At 39.7% G+C, this 16,697-nt stretch overlaps 1 protein-coding gene across 4 annotated transcripts in view; it reads left to right on the plus strand.

The window, feature by feature from the left end:
* The window catches only part of TRIM2 (tripartite motif containing 2), a 69,139-nt gene that overhangs the window by 48,776 nt on the left and 3,666 nt on the right, over positions 1–16,697 (plus strand). For all 4 annotated transcript variants that reach the window (XM_082316100.1, XM_082316097.1, XM_082316098.1 and 1 more), the window contains 4 exons: positions 5,460–5,563; positions 6,854–7,021; positions 13,373–13,541; positions 15,242–15,312. In XM_082316100.1, the coding sequence (XP_082172226.1) occupies positions 5,460–5,563; positions 6,854–7,021; positions 13,373–13,541; positions 15,242–15,312 (512 nt within the window). The remainder of the gene's footprint in view (positions 1–5,459; positions 5,564–6,853; positions 7,022–13,372; positions 13,542–15,241; positions 15,313–16,697) is intronic.

The raw sequence follows: 16,697 nt of genomic DNA on the forward strand, positions 1-16,697 counted from the left end.
GGTAAATCTCTCCCATGTCCTCCAAAGGAGGGTTAAGAGCCATGGGTGGCATCAGTTATCTGCTCTGTCAAGGACACCATCCTGTGCTCTAGCTCTGCCATGCTGTGCCATATGCCTTGGTATTTTTTCTCTTCTGGCACTTTTCATGACTGGGTTCTTTGACACTGTTTAGCAGTAGTGGTGCTATTTCCAATTTCAACTGCTTTTTGTCTTCATTTACTTATACTTGGAATTGGCATCAGATACAGCCAGATGGAGAGCTGGCTCTCTGCTAGAAAGTTAAATTTTCCTTTTCCTCAGACTGTGTTTAGTTGTCTGTTCAGTCATGTAACTGAGCATCTAAGTTTAGCTGGTACATTTAATGTGTGTAATTCACTCTGATTTAAAGGAAAAAAAAATCCCTTTAACAGTACCTTCTGTCAGCCTTCTCACCAGGTGTGGATGTCATCTTCTGGTCTGCTATCAATGCTGAAAGCAAATAGCAGCCTTATTGTGAATTTACTCCACATGAAAACTCATGAACAAGGCCTGTGTAATAATAGCTTTAGGGCAGTTTAAAAGGAGGCTTAGGGGGAGCAAAGTGATTCTTGATCCAGTGTTTCTTCTTTGATTTTCTTTGAAGGCCTCTACCTGAAACTCTATTGGATTATCCTGTTTGAAAGGAACAGGGCTGCCCATAGACATACAATTTTTGAGCTTTTACAAAAAGACAAGTGGGTTATATGGGTACACATCTGCTTGAAAAAACATGTATTTTTCCAGCGGCAGTTAACCCCCCTTGTATGGATGGTCCAGAGGAACCTTCTCCCCTGTAGCAAGCAGCACCTGCTTCTTCCCATTCCCCCGTCCCTTCTCTACCTTTCCAGCAGGGTCCTGTCCTGGACAAATTACAGCCTGGCTAAGGACACTGGAGAAGGAAGGGATGTGTATGTTGTTCCCTGTAGTGCAGAAGTATGATACATGGAATGCAGAGACCCCTCTGACACGCTTTAATCAGTTGTTCTTCATTCTCTATTTCGGAACTCTGGAACAAATCCATTAATAAGTAGTATGAAATAGCAAGATGTTTTCTATACAGAATTTGTATTTCTGTAGAAATAGGAAAGCCTAGTAATGGGGAAATGGGATTTCATTTTCCAGTTTATTAGCTCAAACCCCTCTGAGGCTTGTCATGAACTCTTTATGGGTTTGTGATGGCCAGTGAGAAATTTGGCCAGGCCTACATTGCATAGTTTTGCAGTCATACCTGTATTGGATGGGGGCTGAAGAACTCTGACATCATATTGCTGGCAAAATCCCCAGCGTGGGTCTGATGTCCTGATGAGAGAGACCTGGTCTTGCTTTAACTGATGTCATTCGGGGTTTTGCTGCTGTACCAGCAGAGAACTGCGTCTGAGGTGCACCTGCCCCCAGGATGTGTACATACCTAGCTGTGGCGGCAGGGGCTCTGCTGCACAAGCAAGGCTTGGAGGTGGTCTTGGCCAAGCTTTTAGGGACAGATGCTGTGTAAAGCAAATTAATATAAATCAGCACAAACTTCACTACCAACAGTGTGTGGGAGTATCTGCCAGAGTTCCTACTGAATTATTCATTCCTCTTTAAAGGTTACAAACATTGTGTGCCTTCATCCAACAGACTGATTGATTTTAAAACTTAGATTTGCATGGGAACTTTGATTAGAATCACTGACATTTATTTTACAATAAGCACATAGCTTATTAACAACCTGATTCAGTGCAGTTCTACGACAGAGCCTTTTGTGTTTCAGCTGTATCTATTGTGGGAGAGGGCATCACATCCTTATAACGTGTAAGGTTTGACTGAGGAAAAAAGAAGCAAAGCTAGGGAACAAGAAAGCAACTCCTTGATACCTGTCTATGCAGTATGTATGGAGACCTTTCCATGCTCTTTACTTTTATCCTGTTTTTCAGGACCACGTAGAGAACAGTCCAAGAAGAAGTATTTGAAGTGGTGTAGGCAGGAAAGAAATGGTACTTACACAACGTGTTATGGCTACTTGCGACCTCTAAAGTCTCCCCATTAATCTGTAACCTTTCTGCAGGGTTTTTGTCTCTCTGAATCCATTTCCTTCCTGCTGGGTGCAGTGACATGTTTTTTCTTTCTGTTTTAGGAAGCTGGTAAATCTAGGTTAGCAAGCAGGGAGGTTATTATTCATATTAGTAAAACTTAGAAAGCAAAAAACGCTCCTTCCATTACTATGAGCATCAAAAATGTACATTGTACAACAGGTTTGTCCGGATGCCCAGCACTTACAGAGCAGATTCTTATTGCAGTTACACGATGTAATTTTTAACATCTCCTGTGATGTTAATGGGCTTTTACATTTTTTTTTCCTTCTTTTTGGTGAGATTCAATCTGGCCTGTATTGTGCAAGAATAAAAGATTGAAATTATGAAGCATTTCATGTGTGCTAGATTTTCTTGAACTGAAAATGGATGCTCTTCTGTTGAAAGCAGACCTTCAAAGCTAAATTAATTGGTTTGTGCAGGCTACGCTCAGTAATACCAGAAGGAATTAGATAGGTCTAAGGCAAATCTGATTGTTTATTTAGAGAACTGTATACAAAGATGGTATAAAAGGAGCTATTCCACAGGCCGCAGATCTGCTTCCTGGTAACTCTCTTCAGCCTGCTCTTTTGAAAACTCTGCTGTCCCCTCCCAATCCCAAGCAGCTTGCCGCAGAAGTTGCAGTAAAATGTCTGTCTTTTCCTCCTTTGTGCCCTGCAGTAGCTCAGAACAGGAGGGAGGTAAGGCTGGGCAAAGACAGGCACGAAAGATGCAGGCTTTCATCTCCAAACCAGGCTGCTTGGGAAACACTGGAACAAGGGTCCCACAACTGTTCCCTCGCCCCAGCCCTGTGCATTTGTAATGTTGGTGCCTCCCTAGGCTAAGGAGTGATGGGTGACTGCCCGTGACTGAGAGAAGAGAAGAAAAACCACGGGGTGCCGTGATGCAGAGAGGTGGTATCTTGCAGTGAAAGATTTGCTGAAGACTCTCTCTCAGGCAGGTATGTTTATAAGGCAGGAATCTCTACTTACAGGAAGGAGCTATCATCCTTTGGTATTACAGAGTCAGCTGCAGGAGCCTGCTTTTCCAGAGGCTGACATATTTTACTACGAGCTTTCCTCTCATCTTCCGAACTGCTGCCACTGCCTGTGCTTAGATTCAGATCTTTGCTGGCATAGTGAATTATTCAGATCGGAAAGTTCAAAGTTACCTATTTTCCTCTTGAACATAAGTTAGGAAATAAGCTGTGTTTCACTAACCTCAACTTTCTTCTTTGGAGAAATTTGTGCCACTGCAGAGGGGGTTGTATAAAGGCCTGCGTGCAAATTAGGACCTATGTGATGGGTTTAATAGCTGCAAAGTGCTATGTACAAGGACGTTGCGTGGAGCTGAATTTCATCTGCACGCTGTGCTAGTAAATTACTATTTCTTAAACTTACTGCGAAATGTGACTACGGCATTCCTGCGTAATTTCTTCTATTTTTCCTTTGATGTATGTTTACAAGGCCCCACTGAAGAACACTCTGAGTAACTCTTTATATAGGTCTCTCTTATCTTTAAAAATTAAATTCCTTGACTTTCAAGAACATTTTTCTAAGGGTAAAGAGCATACATTCCATAATGTTTGTGCTAGTTGGTTCCAGATGCTCTAGCTTATGCCTCCTCTTTTCTAACAAAAGTTTTCCCTTTACTCTCAGTAGGAAAAGGAATGTTTCTCCCTTTTCATCCATTGTCTTTGGCTAAAAGGCAAAAAGGAAACTTATCATTAGCATATGGTGGAAAAAAATTACTGAATGCATCCCTCAGGCACTGCTCATTAAAAGAACACACAGAAATGGCTCAAGTGTGGGTAATGTAATTGGCGTGTAACTCACTATTCCCTGAATATGTACTTTCCCCTTGCAGTACAAAAACTGTGAAGTATTTGCCTTGTTCAGAGGATGTAAGCATATGGAGTTCAAGAAAACAAGCCTGGAAACAAAGGGACATGCTCGCAGCACCAAGTGCAGAGGAATTAAATGTTACTTGTTAGCCAGTGACAGGAAATACGCAACCCACAGCCATCACCACAGCAGAAAGAAGCGTTGTTAAGAGCATACACATCCCTCATGAAAGCTAAATACAAATTAGAGCTAATATGTATGTCTTATATTGGGCATCACAGTCTGAACAGTTTTAATCGCTGGGCTCCAGGTTGTTTTGGACTGACTAAAATAAAATACAAGTTTTTCAGTTAAAACCATATATCGAAACCAATTAATGTCTGATATGCAGCCAGTGAATGCTTGTAAAAATACTTCACTAGGAAAAATAGTGCTGCATCCAAGTCTTGGAAAGAACAGCTTACATAGTCTTTTTGTTTCAAAATTCATTCATTCATTATGAATAACCTTGGGGTCCAAGATCATAATTGCAGTCTTGTCTTAGAGACCCCTGAGCCTCCTACACAAACAGCAGGAATTTGGATACTGTTCCTGTGCTCCAGGTGTAATTTGGACCAGCCACTTTAGGGCTGACCTTTTAAAGACATCAGTTTCCTCTGTGACTCTCTGTAGAACCTCTCAGAACGAACATCTAAGTAATGAGGCATCTAAACTTAATGAACTTTTGTGAAAATTTGACATTTTACAGCTCCTTATCCCCTTAAGCCACTGGGGAAAAGACTTACAGTTCTACATAAATCACTATTGCATTTGTCCTGGATAAAAATGGGACCTCTGTGTGCGTATACTGCTTTATTAGAACAATCTAAGGTCTTTGCAGAAGTGTTCAGTCTCCAGATGTTGGTCTTCATTGGCCCACATGCCCCAATCATTCAAAACCAGTTCTTCATATGAGTTTCCTTTCTAAGGGAATTTTTAAAGCCTGTGACTGAAAACTGTGTATCAGTGAATAGGAAACTTTCCTGTCTTGAAATGGCCCTATCCAAAGTGATCACCAATATGTTTTACCTCAACTTTGTGACTTCACTGAGGAGATTTAGCTAATTGTACTAAAACCTTGTCATCTGTCCAGGTTCTTATCTTAGCCTCTGTCTGTATCTTCCCATAGTACTGCCCCTTTCACTGCCTTCTCAGTTGAATAAAAATCTGCAATTTAAAAAAAGTCCATCACTTATGAGAAAACATTTTACTAGTTCCCTCATGCAAGAGGCAAACTGTGAACACTTTGATCTGTGAAGGCCAAAAAGGGTAATTGCGTCGATGGGGGCTTAGATGGCATACATGCCAAAGAGTAAGAACAATCCCTTCTTGCACTTAGAATTGTGGAGCTGTTACTGAGATGGTTCTTTGAAATTGTAGTAGTGATAAGAACTCTTCAAGATAGAAATCTATAGATCAAGGATGTAATAAATCCATGTGTTGGCATTTAGGTCCCAGCTGATCAGTCCTGTCTGACCTGATTTCTTATGTGCTTTGTGTTCAATTTCAGGCACCAAAGGAAGGAACAAAGGGGAATTTACAAATCTTCAAGGTGTAGCTGCATCTACAAATGGAAAAATATTAATAGCAGACAGTAACAACCAGTGTGTGCAGGTATGAGGATATGCCACTTTCAGTATTTTTCTTTTTCTCCCCACCCCCACATCTCTGCCGCCTTTGTATTCCAGGAAAGACACGTTTTGTACAATTCAAGCAGATATGGAAAATACAGAGGAAGCTCAACTTATTTATCATTCATTATCATTCCATCTTCTTGACCTGCAGCTATCTTTTTCAGATCTATACTTTATCTAGTATGTATATCAGAGTTTATTTCCCTTCCTTATGACGTTTGGCAATGAATGAAGAAAACAAACGGTGCAATAATCTGGAAAAATGCCTTTTTGTAAATATCATTTTACATTGTAAATTTATCCCTCCGTGTTTCCAAATATAAATCTAGGGCAAGGTGCCACAAATATAATTTCTTAAGCAAATACAAATACAAAAATAAATATGTAGATGCCATTTTCAAATGGCTTTTAGTCTACTTAATTGACTTTTCTGTCTGATATCATGATCAAATCTTTTTTGTGGTAGCACCCCTGACACCCATGATTTCTTGGCTTCTATAACCTGTGTGAAAATCAAGCTGTGTTTTTTCTTTTGCTTGCCATGTATCTTTTTTGCCATTAACAATTTGTCATCACTCTTCAGGCTGCCCATGTGGTAGCAATGAACAAGGCAGCAGTGTGGCTTGTTCTTCAGTATGTGAGAACCAGGAAGCCACATGCAGTAAGAACTCGTTTCCAGGCCTTTTCAAAGAGACAGAGTCAAATGTTCATCAGCACTCTCACACTTTATAATTTGCAGCCACATCAGAGGAACTTCAGTGTCTAATTACCTGGCCTGGGGACACCACCAGTGGGCTGAATTTTGTATGGCTAAAGCATCTCTCAGGAAATGGCCTAATACCCCTTTACTTAGGGAAGTAAAATAATTAAATTTTGAAATTCTCTTTTAGCTTCCATTCCTACCTTTTCTACAGACTTAGTACTCGACTGTGGCCGAGTCACTCAGTGCCTCAGTTTCCTCATTTCTAATACGGGAATAATACCACTTCCTTCCAGCTGAGAGGGACATTGTGAAGCTTAATTCACTAATGTTTGTAAAGTACTTTGAAATCACTGAAGAAACAGTGCAATGTAATTGCAGAGAACTTCTTTATTTTTAAATTAGGGTCCAGGTGGAAGCCTCTTCTTAAATTACTCATATCACTTTCAAATATGGACTGTGTAAAAGCGCTTCTTGTTCCTAACTCTCTTCTTGCTAAAACCTAAGCTCCAACAAGTAGATGATGTTATTATGCAGACTTAATTTTAAAATGAATGTTTTCTGTTACAGATATTTTCCAACGATGGTCAGTTCAAAAGCCGTTTTGGCATACGAGGAAGGTCTCCCGGCCAGTTGCAGCGGCCAACAGGAGTGGCTGTGCATCCCAGTGGTGACATCATTATTGCAGATTATGATAACAAATGGGTTAGCATATTCTCATCAGATGGAAAATTTAAGGTACGAGTTACCATGTGAACTCTCCTGAGCTTTCCCCGTCTCACAAAGGAATGCAAAGTAATGGGCTTTTTTTGTCAAGAAACTACATAGTTTGGTTGTAACTTAGTCCAAATTCCATTGTTGTGATGTGGAAACCCATGACACAGCCACGTTGTATAATTAATAGGAAGAGGTCACATCTGTGATGCTAATGTTATATCAAATAGAGACGATATGTTCCATTTTACAGTTCTACGTACTGGGTGCTTGGATGCCTTTCTGTAACTTATAGTCAAGGATAGCTAATATAATCAAGTCTAGTTAGACTAGCTCAACAACCTTCATATCATTAGTATTCTGATTATACAGAAAGGTGTGTGCATATATGTATATACACACAGACAGACATAAAAACTTATGAGGAGGACATGAGGCTCTTCGGTGACATATGGAGGAGAAAAATAAGGTAGCAGACTGATGATGACTTCCTCTATTTACTCCATACGTATCAGCAAATCAAGTGTATAATTCATGTATGATCCTGCTGGTAATAAATGCAAGGAAGGGCAACCTAGGATGTTGTTCCAGTGCTACAGCATAGAAAGGAGTGTTATAGGTGGGTTGATGTGCCCTGGAAAAACTGAAAGGCAGTAATAATGTCTTAGGTTTCAGAAATGAGAAGTTCTGAGAAAAGCACACCTCTTATTTTCATAGCAACTCTGATCCCTTTAATAGGAGTAAAATAAGAAGGCAGCTACTACACTACACTGATGCTTGCCAACCTGCAATATTTATTTTGCTTGGGTTCAGGTGCAATTCCAGAGAGAATTAAAGTTTGCCTCCATTTGGTGCTGTTCTCTGAATGCATGTTATGAGTCTGGCGATGCATGCTAGAGATAGCCACCTATAGCAGAGGTTAGCAGTACACATTGTTCAGTGAGATAAAGGACTTGCAGGGAAACTCCTATGAGTTACTTAGTTCTAGAGTCCTGCATTGGAGAGAAATTGCCTGTTTGGCTAATTTTCTGGCAGCCTAATGACCAAAAAGCTCAGGTCCTGAGCTGCTCACGTGTGTACCAAGAAATGGCCTTCCTTTGAGTAGTCTTTGCAAAGTGATGAATGCTATAGCAAATAGGCAATTGTGCTTGCATAATCCTCAGTGACCTCCATCTGCGGAACAGACATGTATGCTTTTAAAAGTATCCAGATCCTGTGTAGACTTGAAGCTAAAATGAAACAATACTAATATGCAATGCAAGTGTTAAAAAAATATAAATTACTTGCATTTGCAGAGTATGTGATTCTCCTTGTCAAGTAGTTTTGAAAATGTATAGCTACACGGGAAAACCTTGGTTTTGGCTGAAGTCCTTGAATGAAATGAAGACACCAAAACAAAACCAAAGAAAGATGTAATTTAGTTAAGAATCCAAATACTCTGAGTAACCTAAGTGTGTTCTAAATAATTATTAACGTCTTTAATGTGAACTGGCTTGATCTGGACACAGAGCATGGAGGGCTCGTTTTCCTTCCTTTTCAAGACATGCTGTAAATCCAGCATTTTGGATGGTGCCAGCTCTGGAGGAAAAAGCCATGGCTCTGGAGGAGCCAGGACCCTATGTGCTATACATATATATATATATATATATATATATATATATATAAAATGAATTATTAAGGTAGTTCCTCTGACGTGGAGCCTAGCTTTGCTTTTAGTCAAGGTTTTTGTTGGATTGCAAAAGTTATGTTGGCAATGTTTCTGTGGTTAATACAAATTAATGCATCCGACTTTATAGTTCTTGGGAGCAGACTGATTAAATGAGAGATGAAACATCAGTGATATAAAATACTATTTTTAGGTTGAATGCAACAGGCTATATTTATGGGAGAAAAAGACACGAATGTTTGTAGATGCATTTTATATATGCAGGGCAGGCATAATCATATAGTTGAAGCACAGGCCATTGATGTAAGAGGTCTAGCCTGTGGAAATCTGGGCAAAGCCTTGTAATTTCTTGTGTGTTGGCAATGGTAATTCTTACAGGGGCTTTGTCAGATTAAATTGGGCAATGCTTGCTAAAATACACAGCGAGATAGATAAAGGGATAATCGTGTTTCCCTTCAAAGGACTGTGCCTGCAAGTCATTGTATATGATCTCTGATGCAGGTGGTCTGCTAGTTGTTAACTCAGCATTATCAGGGGGCTGTTTTGAACTTAATCTAGCTATTTTTATTGTTGTCCCCTCCTTTCTTTATTTACTTACACTTACTCTCCCTTTGTGGCGTTTTATAGTCATGTGAGCCAGAAGGCAAATTTCCCCTGGACCCAGGCCCAGGCATCTCCCTGATTACAGCACTGGGCTGACTCACCCCAGCAACCTCCACTGCCAGGCAGAAAAGTGTCACCTTCCTCGGTTGCTGGTAGTAACAGAGACAGAGCTCTGTTTTCCCAAGGCTGCAAAGTTTGCGTAATCCAGAGCTGGGCAAACCCTAATCTAAGGTTACACCAAAACACGAGTTTCGTAAAATGAAAGGCTGTATTATCCTACGAACAATAAAGCCTCAGATAGGGTCTTGGGAATTGGGGCTTCTGTTTCTAGCTATGCCACAGGTCTCACAGGTGACTAGTGATCTTCCATTTCACTTCCCAATGCTTTATTTTCCTTATCTATAAAAGACAGGTAACAGTGCTGACTTCCTCTGCAATTGCTTAAGAAAACTGTTAAAGACAACATATTGCTAGGGTAAGGAGAGAACGCATGCTGAAGCAGCAGTAGCAGCTTCTGTGCCAGTGGTGGTGGTCAAACCTAGTTGAAGGAACTGGAGAACAGGGCCAAGAGAATGATTCTCGGTCCTCTGAGGAAAGAATTACTTTCTTTCTAGTCTTGAAGGGTTGTATCTAAGATAGCTTGTTATCAGCCCAACAGGGCTGCAAGTCAAGTTAAGATCAAGTTTAGATGAGTGGGAAAAGATGAAAGGAAACATTTTATCGGTCAGACTTTTATTTTTTCTTGTCTCATTAGAAGAATTAAGAAGGGAGCTGCTTGAAGCTGGTTGCATGTTCAGATAGGAATAGTTCTGTGGAGTGTGGTTAAGTGGTCACAGTTGAATTAAGACAGTGTCACATGGATGATAAATCCATTTATTGTGCGACACTGCAATGTGTGACAAAGATGTATCTCTGTATGAGGGAAGTTCTCAAACAGGAAAAGAAGGTATGTTGAAAGTGTGTACATTAATTCCTAACAATCGTGAACCTTTCAGACAGCAACACGATTGGTGGAGTTAAACTTAAAGCCCTAACACACCTACTTCTACAGTGGAAAAGTCTTTATACATTTTTATATAGGCTAGCTGATTTTTTTACCTCTAGAAATATCCCACAGTAGAATATTTTCCACCTGGGTAGGGTGACTTTATAAACACATATTTGAAAACCAGTCTAAATTCATAAGAGCCTATAAAATAAGGGGCATAATGTCCTTGACTGAATTCAATTAAACACATTATTTGTATTAAGGGTTCAGATGATTCATTATACTTTATTCATTTCTAATGGCAGAAAAGTCTGAAAATACTTCCATTCATACACTTAACAGGAGTGACTGGGTTTCATAATGTTCTGTTCTAAATAATCAAACCTATAATTCTAAGAAACCTTCTGAAATGAAAATATACAAATCATTATGCTCACCCAGACCCAGTAATGTGTCATCAGCATATTTCGATCTAAACTGAAAACAGAGATTTTTAGTAAAAAGCACTGCAAACTCTAGCTGGGCATAATTTATTGCTGCCTGCAAATTATATTTTAAATCCTGGCCCAAGAACAGTGATTTTTATTACTCTTCTCAGCACTGAGCGCCCATTAATGCAGTACGTGATTAATTCATGACTTTTTTTTCATATGTATTTATATGGGCAGGAAGACACTGTACTCATGGGTCTGAGTCATTTTTCCATAGGAATCCTGGAAAGATGGTAAGGAGGTGGTGCAGTGCACAAGCAGACAAACACACAGGCATCCCAGGGGAAAGAAGGAAATATGATTTAATCACCCCAAAGGAAATAATTCTACTGATTTGCATTTGGTTTATGTTTTTGCTGCTTTGTTGTTATGCAAACCTGAATACATTTTGTAGGTCTGCTCATATCTTTCCCCTGGTGAACACAAAGTCTTTTTTAATAGTTTTCCCTGGGGATATTTTTGCATGATTTAATTAGGGTTTTTTTGCCTAAATATTTAGCAATTTCTAAGAGCATATGTACCTGAACATAAAACAGACGCATGATCTTTGCATGTTGGCTAAGCTTAGTCTTGAAGCTGCAAGATTTACTCCCTGAAGTTTTCTTTATTTGAGACTGAAAGACGTTGTGTAGTCGTGACTTTGTACCAGAGAGCCTCAGGAAACCTAGATGGCTTTATTTTGGGATGGCTCCTATTTTTACCTGCAGCCCCACCCATGTGAATGTACCATGGAACAGGAGCATGGGGCTTACTAAGGGTAGTTGAGCTCCTTCAGATACTAACATGGTTGTTTGCTTTGAAAACATTAGGGAATTGAGAGAAATGAGTTAGGTAATGGATCTTCTCCATGCCCTGTGATCTGTCCCACCTTCATAATTAGTCACAGACTAACAGAGCTTCAGCTACTCCTCACCGCTTGCAAGAGAGAGAGGAGAGGGGCAGAGAAGTCAGAAGCAGTGCTTGTTCTAGGTGGTGATCTGTCCCACCCTGCAAAGGCAGTGAGGTGAAAAAATGGTCTTGTTTCATAAAGGAGCTGAATATCTTAGTATCTATTTCATTTAAATTCCTATGGAAACAGGAAATTATGTTCTCCACCAAAGAGATGGACCTCAGTTTGTAGGATGTGTCTCTCACAAATTACTACAGGATCTGAAAGTTCTGGGATCCGTAATTTCAACACAGCCTGTTTAGTGGATTGCCTGTCCAGCACAGTAAAGAGGCTGGCAGGAGACCAGACTTTTGGAACCAACCTGGAGAACTGCTTCCAAATCTGTCCATCATTTAAAAAAAAAAAAAAAATCAAACACAAAGCAAGTTGCTGCATTCCGACAACAAACCCCCTAAACAATTAGGTGGTATTTTTATAGTCTTTTTTTTTTAACTGAAAGGTCAAAACTCAACTGATTGTATGTAGATTAAACCAGTTTCTAGAATCTCTGCCTGAAAAAAGAGCAGAATGGTGAAAAATGTGAAGCAGGTTGTGAGGTGATCCTAGAATCTTCTTGGGTATATGCCCAGGTAGCTCATGGGTTCTTTGGAGGCTTTGCCTCAGTTCCTGCTTGCTCTGCGTTGGACTGGATGCTGTTGCTTAGATCCTCTTCTTAGATCCCCGTCTTTTTAATCCTACTAAACAATGCTTCTAACATTTTCTGATCTATTTGGACAGCTCTCTAGTCTTTCCAAATAACTCACTGTGTGTGAGATCCACCTCATCTCCACTGATGGTTTTTCCATTGATACAATATGGAATATTGTATACAGTTCCCCTGCTGTTGCCGATTATGCTGGCAGATGTTTTTGGTAGTCACAAGGCCTATTTAAAATGATGGAAATAATGTTATTTACCTAAGACAGGAGCAAGCTTTGATTTGTTTAGTGTTTCAGAGATTACTTTATTTGCTGTTTGGCAGCACGATCCTACCTCCTGTGCAGGCTTCAGCTGACACTTCATGTGTCTAAGCAGCAAGTGAAGCAATCTCCTGTGGATCTGGTGGGATACAGAGGTTAGCCTGAGCTTTAGGTCTGCTCAGATTCTTTCCAAGAGCGCTCAGAAGCTGCATGGTGTCTCATTCGCCCAAGGAAGGCAACAGAGGCCATTGCAGTCTACATCCCACCCAGTTCTGATGCTCCAAGAGTGAGCTCTGACTGCTTTGATGTAGCAAGCAGTGGTTAAGGCATATTTCCCTGTCCGTAACCAGGTGGTCGCTGGACTCAGGAATAGCATGCAGTAGGAGGCAGAAGTCCTTTATGCCTGTCTGCCTATCCCACTGGTACACTAGTGCTGGCTATACAGCCATTTGTGATGGTTTCTGACAGATGCTGTAGTTTATCAAGACATACAAATCTGATGATTGTTTCTTGTGAGTTGTATATTTGGACTCAGGTGCTGAGGTGGCAGATTTTCTACTCTAGAAAGGACATAAAGCAAGCAGTCTTTATTTTCAGCTGAAGAAAAATTTATGAAGTACACAATAAGAGCTGACAAAAACAATCACTTCCCTCTGGGAAACTTCTGATGACAAAAATGTCTCTACGTCCCGCTATGTGCCTGTAATACAATCTTTGAACTGTACTAACTTACTTCTATCATGCCAACATATTTTCCTGTTTTGTGTTTTCCCTTTTAGGCCAAAATTGGGTCTGGAAAGCTCATGGGCCCTAAAGGTGTTTCTGTGGATCGTAATGGACACATCATTGTAGTGGACAATAAAGCATGCTGTGTTTTCATCTTCCAGCCGAATGGGAAAATAGTCACCAGGTTCGGTAGTCGAGGAAATGGTGACAAGCAGTTTGCAGGTACACTTGATGGTAATATGTAAATCCCCTTTTCTTGCCTCTTCTGCTCACATTTGCGTGATGTTTGAGCATGTTGAAGACGCTCTATCCTACTCATTTTTCCTGGGGTGGAAAGATTCTACTAAACATACAGCTCCTATCCACTTCACCATTTGTTTAATTGGTCAGGAAGACTGCAACATCTGCTCTGCAAATGTAGCTGTAACCAGATTGTTTTATCTACCTCTCTGTGCCTGGAAGCATTTCAGATCAGTGACCCAAGGAAGACTAATCTTAACTAGCATTTTATAAATGTTTTGTAATGCCTACACTCAGCTGTTCATGATAATCAACTCAAACACCATGCTTTGTGTGTCCAATGATCAGATACACATTAACCAATGCCCTAAGTGGTATCTTCCCATTAGAAAATGACTGTAATGGGATAGTGTTAAGATTGAGATCAGGAAGGCGCAGTTATGCAAACGGCAAATGCCAGTTTGGGGAAATTGGCACTTAGAGTCAACTGATTGCTTGCACATGGTGTCTTTCAATTAGAACATCCAATTAAGTTTAAAAAAAAAAACAAACCCTGATATATTTTGAGTGAGTAACTGTTCTTTCAAAATTTGAAATGAAGATGCCAAATTACATATGCAGGTCATTTTGCACGTGCTAGGTCACTCTGAATAAGTAGTTATAGATTAATCTGATGTTCTGACTGGTTCAGAGCACAGGAGAGAAATAGCATCAATGATATAACTGCTTTTATCTTACTTGAGATCTCTTGCAATGTCTTATGACACAAGTGCCATGTATATAATTTGAGAGCTTTGGCTCTAACACAGCTAAGTGTCACCAAAATTTTCTGGGTATGTCCAATCTCTTTAATTTTAAAATTTGTAAGAATACCTCCTGAAAATAACTGTGCAAATACTCTGCAACAGTGCATTTGAGAAATGTATCACCTCTTCTTCGTGGTAGGCTACATAAAACAGGTGAATTGTCATTACTTGAATGTTTTCCGTGTAAAGGTTTTCACCTTTTTTACGGTTTACACTGCTATACTGTGAAAATTGAAACCAAGTTCTGATCTGCTTCATAACTCAAAAGAGCACCAAGTATTTTGATTCAGATACTTGCCTGTTTTCAAGCTACCATTTGTTTTTTATTCAAGTTTGCGCACATAGTTCAATACACAAAGTAAAGCAGAAAATGCACTTTTTTCCCTGAAATTGTTCTTCTAAGTAACTTTTGTATTTATCCTAAAACTTGATTGCTCAAATGCTTGTAAGAAGTGAGCACACAAAGCATAGAAGATTTCAATTAAGACTTTACATGGACATTTTTGAGAACTATTTTCACTGTATACACAACTTCATGCCTAAGCACTATATGTTTTGTCTTGTTAATAAGCACATAAATATCTACATAGTCATCTGTATATGAGAGAGGAAGGAATGAACACTGCTTATTGATAACACTAGCTGACAACTGGTTGAAAAAGAAATTATTTGTGTTTACAAAAAGGCATGCTGAGCTTTTCAAAACATTAAATGAAATTACTCTTAATTTGAAATTGGTATTCCCAATTTGACTATTATTGCTCAGAAGCCAAATATAATATTCTGGCAGGCTGAATAATTTTTTTGATTTAAGCAAGCTTCTTGATTTAGTGGTATTATTATTTTTATTATTTTTTTTCTCCCTCTGCATTGCAGGTCCTCATTTTGCAGCTGTAAACAGCAACAATGAAATTATCGTTACAGATTTTCATAACCATTCTGTCAAGGTACTGTCAATTGGTGGCAACTTGGAAAGCTTTTTATTTTATCATGGTACTTTCTTGGGGAAAATAAAGTATTGTTAAAAACAAAGAGATCACACTCTATATGTATGAGATCTGATATAAGGACTGCACATTCAGAGACCTTTGCATGCACTGCATTGCTTCATGGTGATATAATCTGTTGCCTTTGGTGCAACTATAATGTTCTCTAATTCAATTGCTTAAACATAAGTTGTACCTGAGATAAATAATATCAACTTAATTATTTTTATTAGCTCTCTGCCAAACCTGTTATTTACCCTATGCTCTTTCCTATTCTAAGTAAGTCTGGTAACTGCTTTTGAATTTCCCAGTAATAGCTTCCCATATTTCTAGTTGAATAAAATTGTAACAGAGTAAAGATACCTGGCAATCTTTAATTCCGTACCTATGAGCTTTAAGATTAATAGATCCATTTACAACCCGATACTCTTAACAACTGTGTAACCAGCAGTTTTCATCCAGTACCTCCTGCCCTGGGCAGAACTGGCCACCAGTTCTTATACCCATGGGAAGCCCTGACTCATGGCCTGTTAAACAGGCATGGTAAGATAAGGTGGTATATTTGTTTGTCCCAATAATAAACCAAAACAAGGATACATGTTGAGATGTCGACGTGGTAGAAAATGTATATGGAGGAGTTACTGGCCATTTCAGAAATTACTCACCTGTGTGTGTTTGTTTTTAGGCCGTGACATTCCCTTTCAATCACTTTCCATGATCTTTTTCCCTCCCTTAACAGGCAGCAGCAGCAGCGGCAGGCAAACACGGGCAGCAGAACACTGTCCTACCCAGGTTCTCAGGCCACGTGCGCCGGTCCCACACACCGGTGAAATCCCAGGGATTTCACCTAATGGCTGCCTGTTCTCATTGAACACAAAGATAAACCCTCAGTCCAGTTCGTCAGTATTCATAACTTAAATGATAAGTCTTCTACGTTCACCTGAAATAGGAAATCACTGCCTGAGCATAGACACCCTCATGTCCTGAGCGGTTCTGAATCATCTGGCTTTTGAATAGTGACCTTGCCCTTGTATCCTTTTGGAATTAGAAAGGAAGTAGCAACTCAAGTGGTTTGGATTACAACAAAGAAACCAAGGCTGCTGCAGGAGCCCTATAGGAGATTGTTTACGTGGTTTAGCAGCAGGAAGCCTATGACTCCATAAATTACCCCTCCACCAGCAGGGCTTACCATGGTAACAAGAATGCCTGGAGAGAGTTAACAAGGGCAGACTAAAATGAAAAAAAAGGAGCAAGTGAAAAGATGTAAGAAGTGTGGCATCTTAGCAAATTTATAATTATTGCATTCCTAATGAGAACAGAGCGTTCCTGTCTGTCTCTGGTGTGAC

Source organism: Platalea leucorodia (assembly GCF_965183815.1).
Source record: "Platalea leucorodia genome assembly, chromosome: 6".
Taxonomy (NCBI): Eukaryota; Metazoa; Chordata; class Aves; order Pelecaniformes; family Threskiornithidae; genus Platalea; species Platalea leucorodia.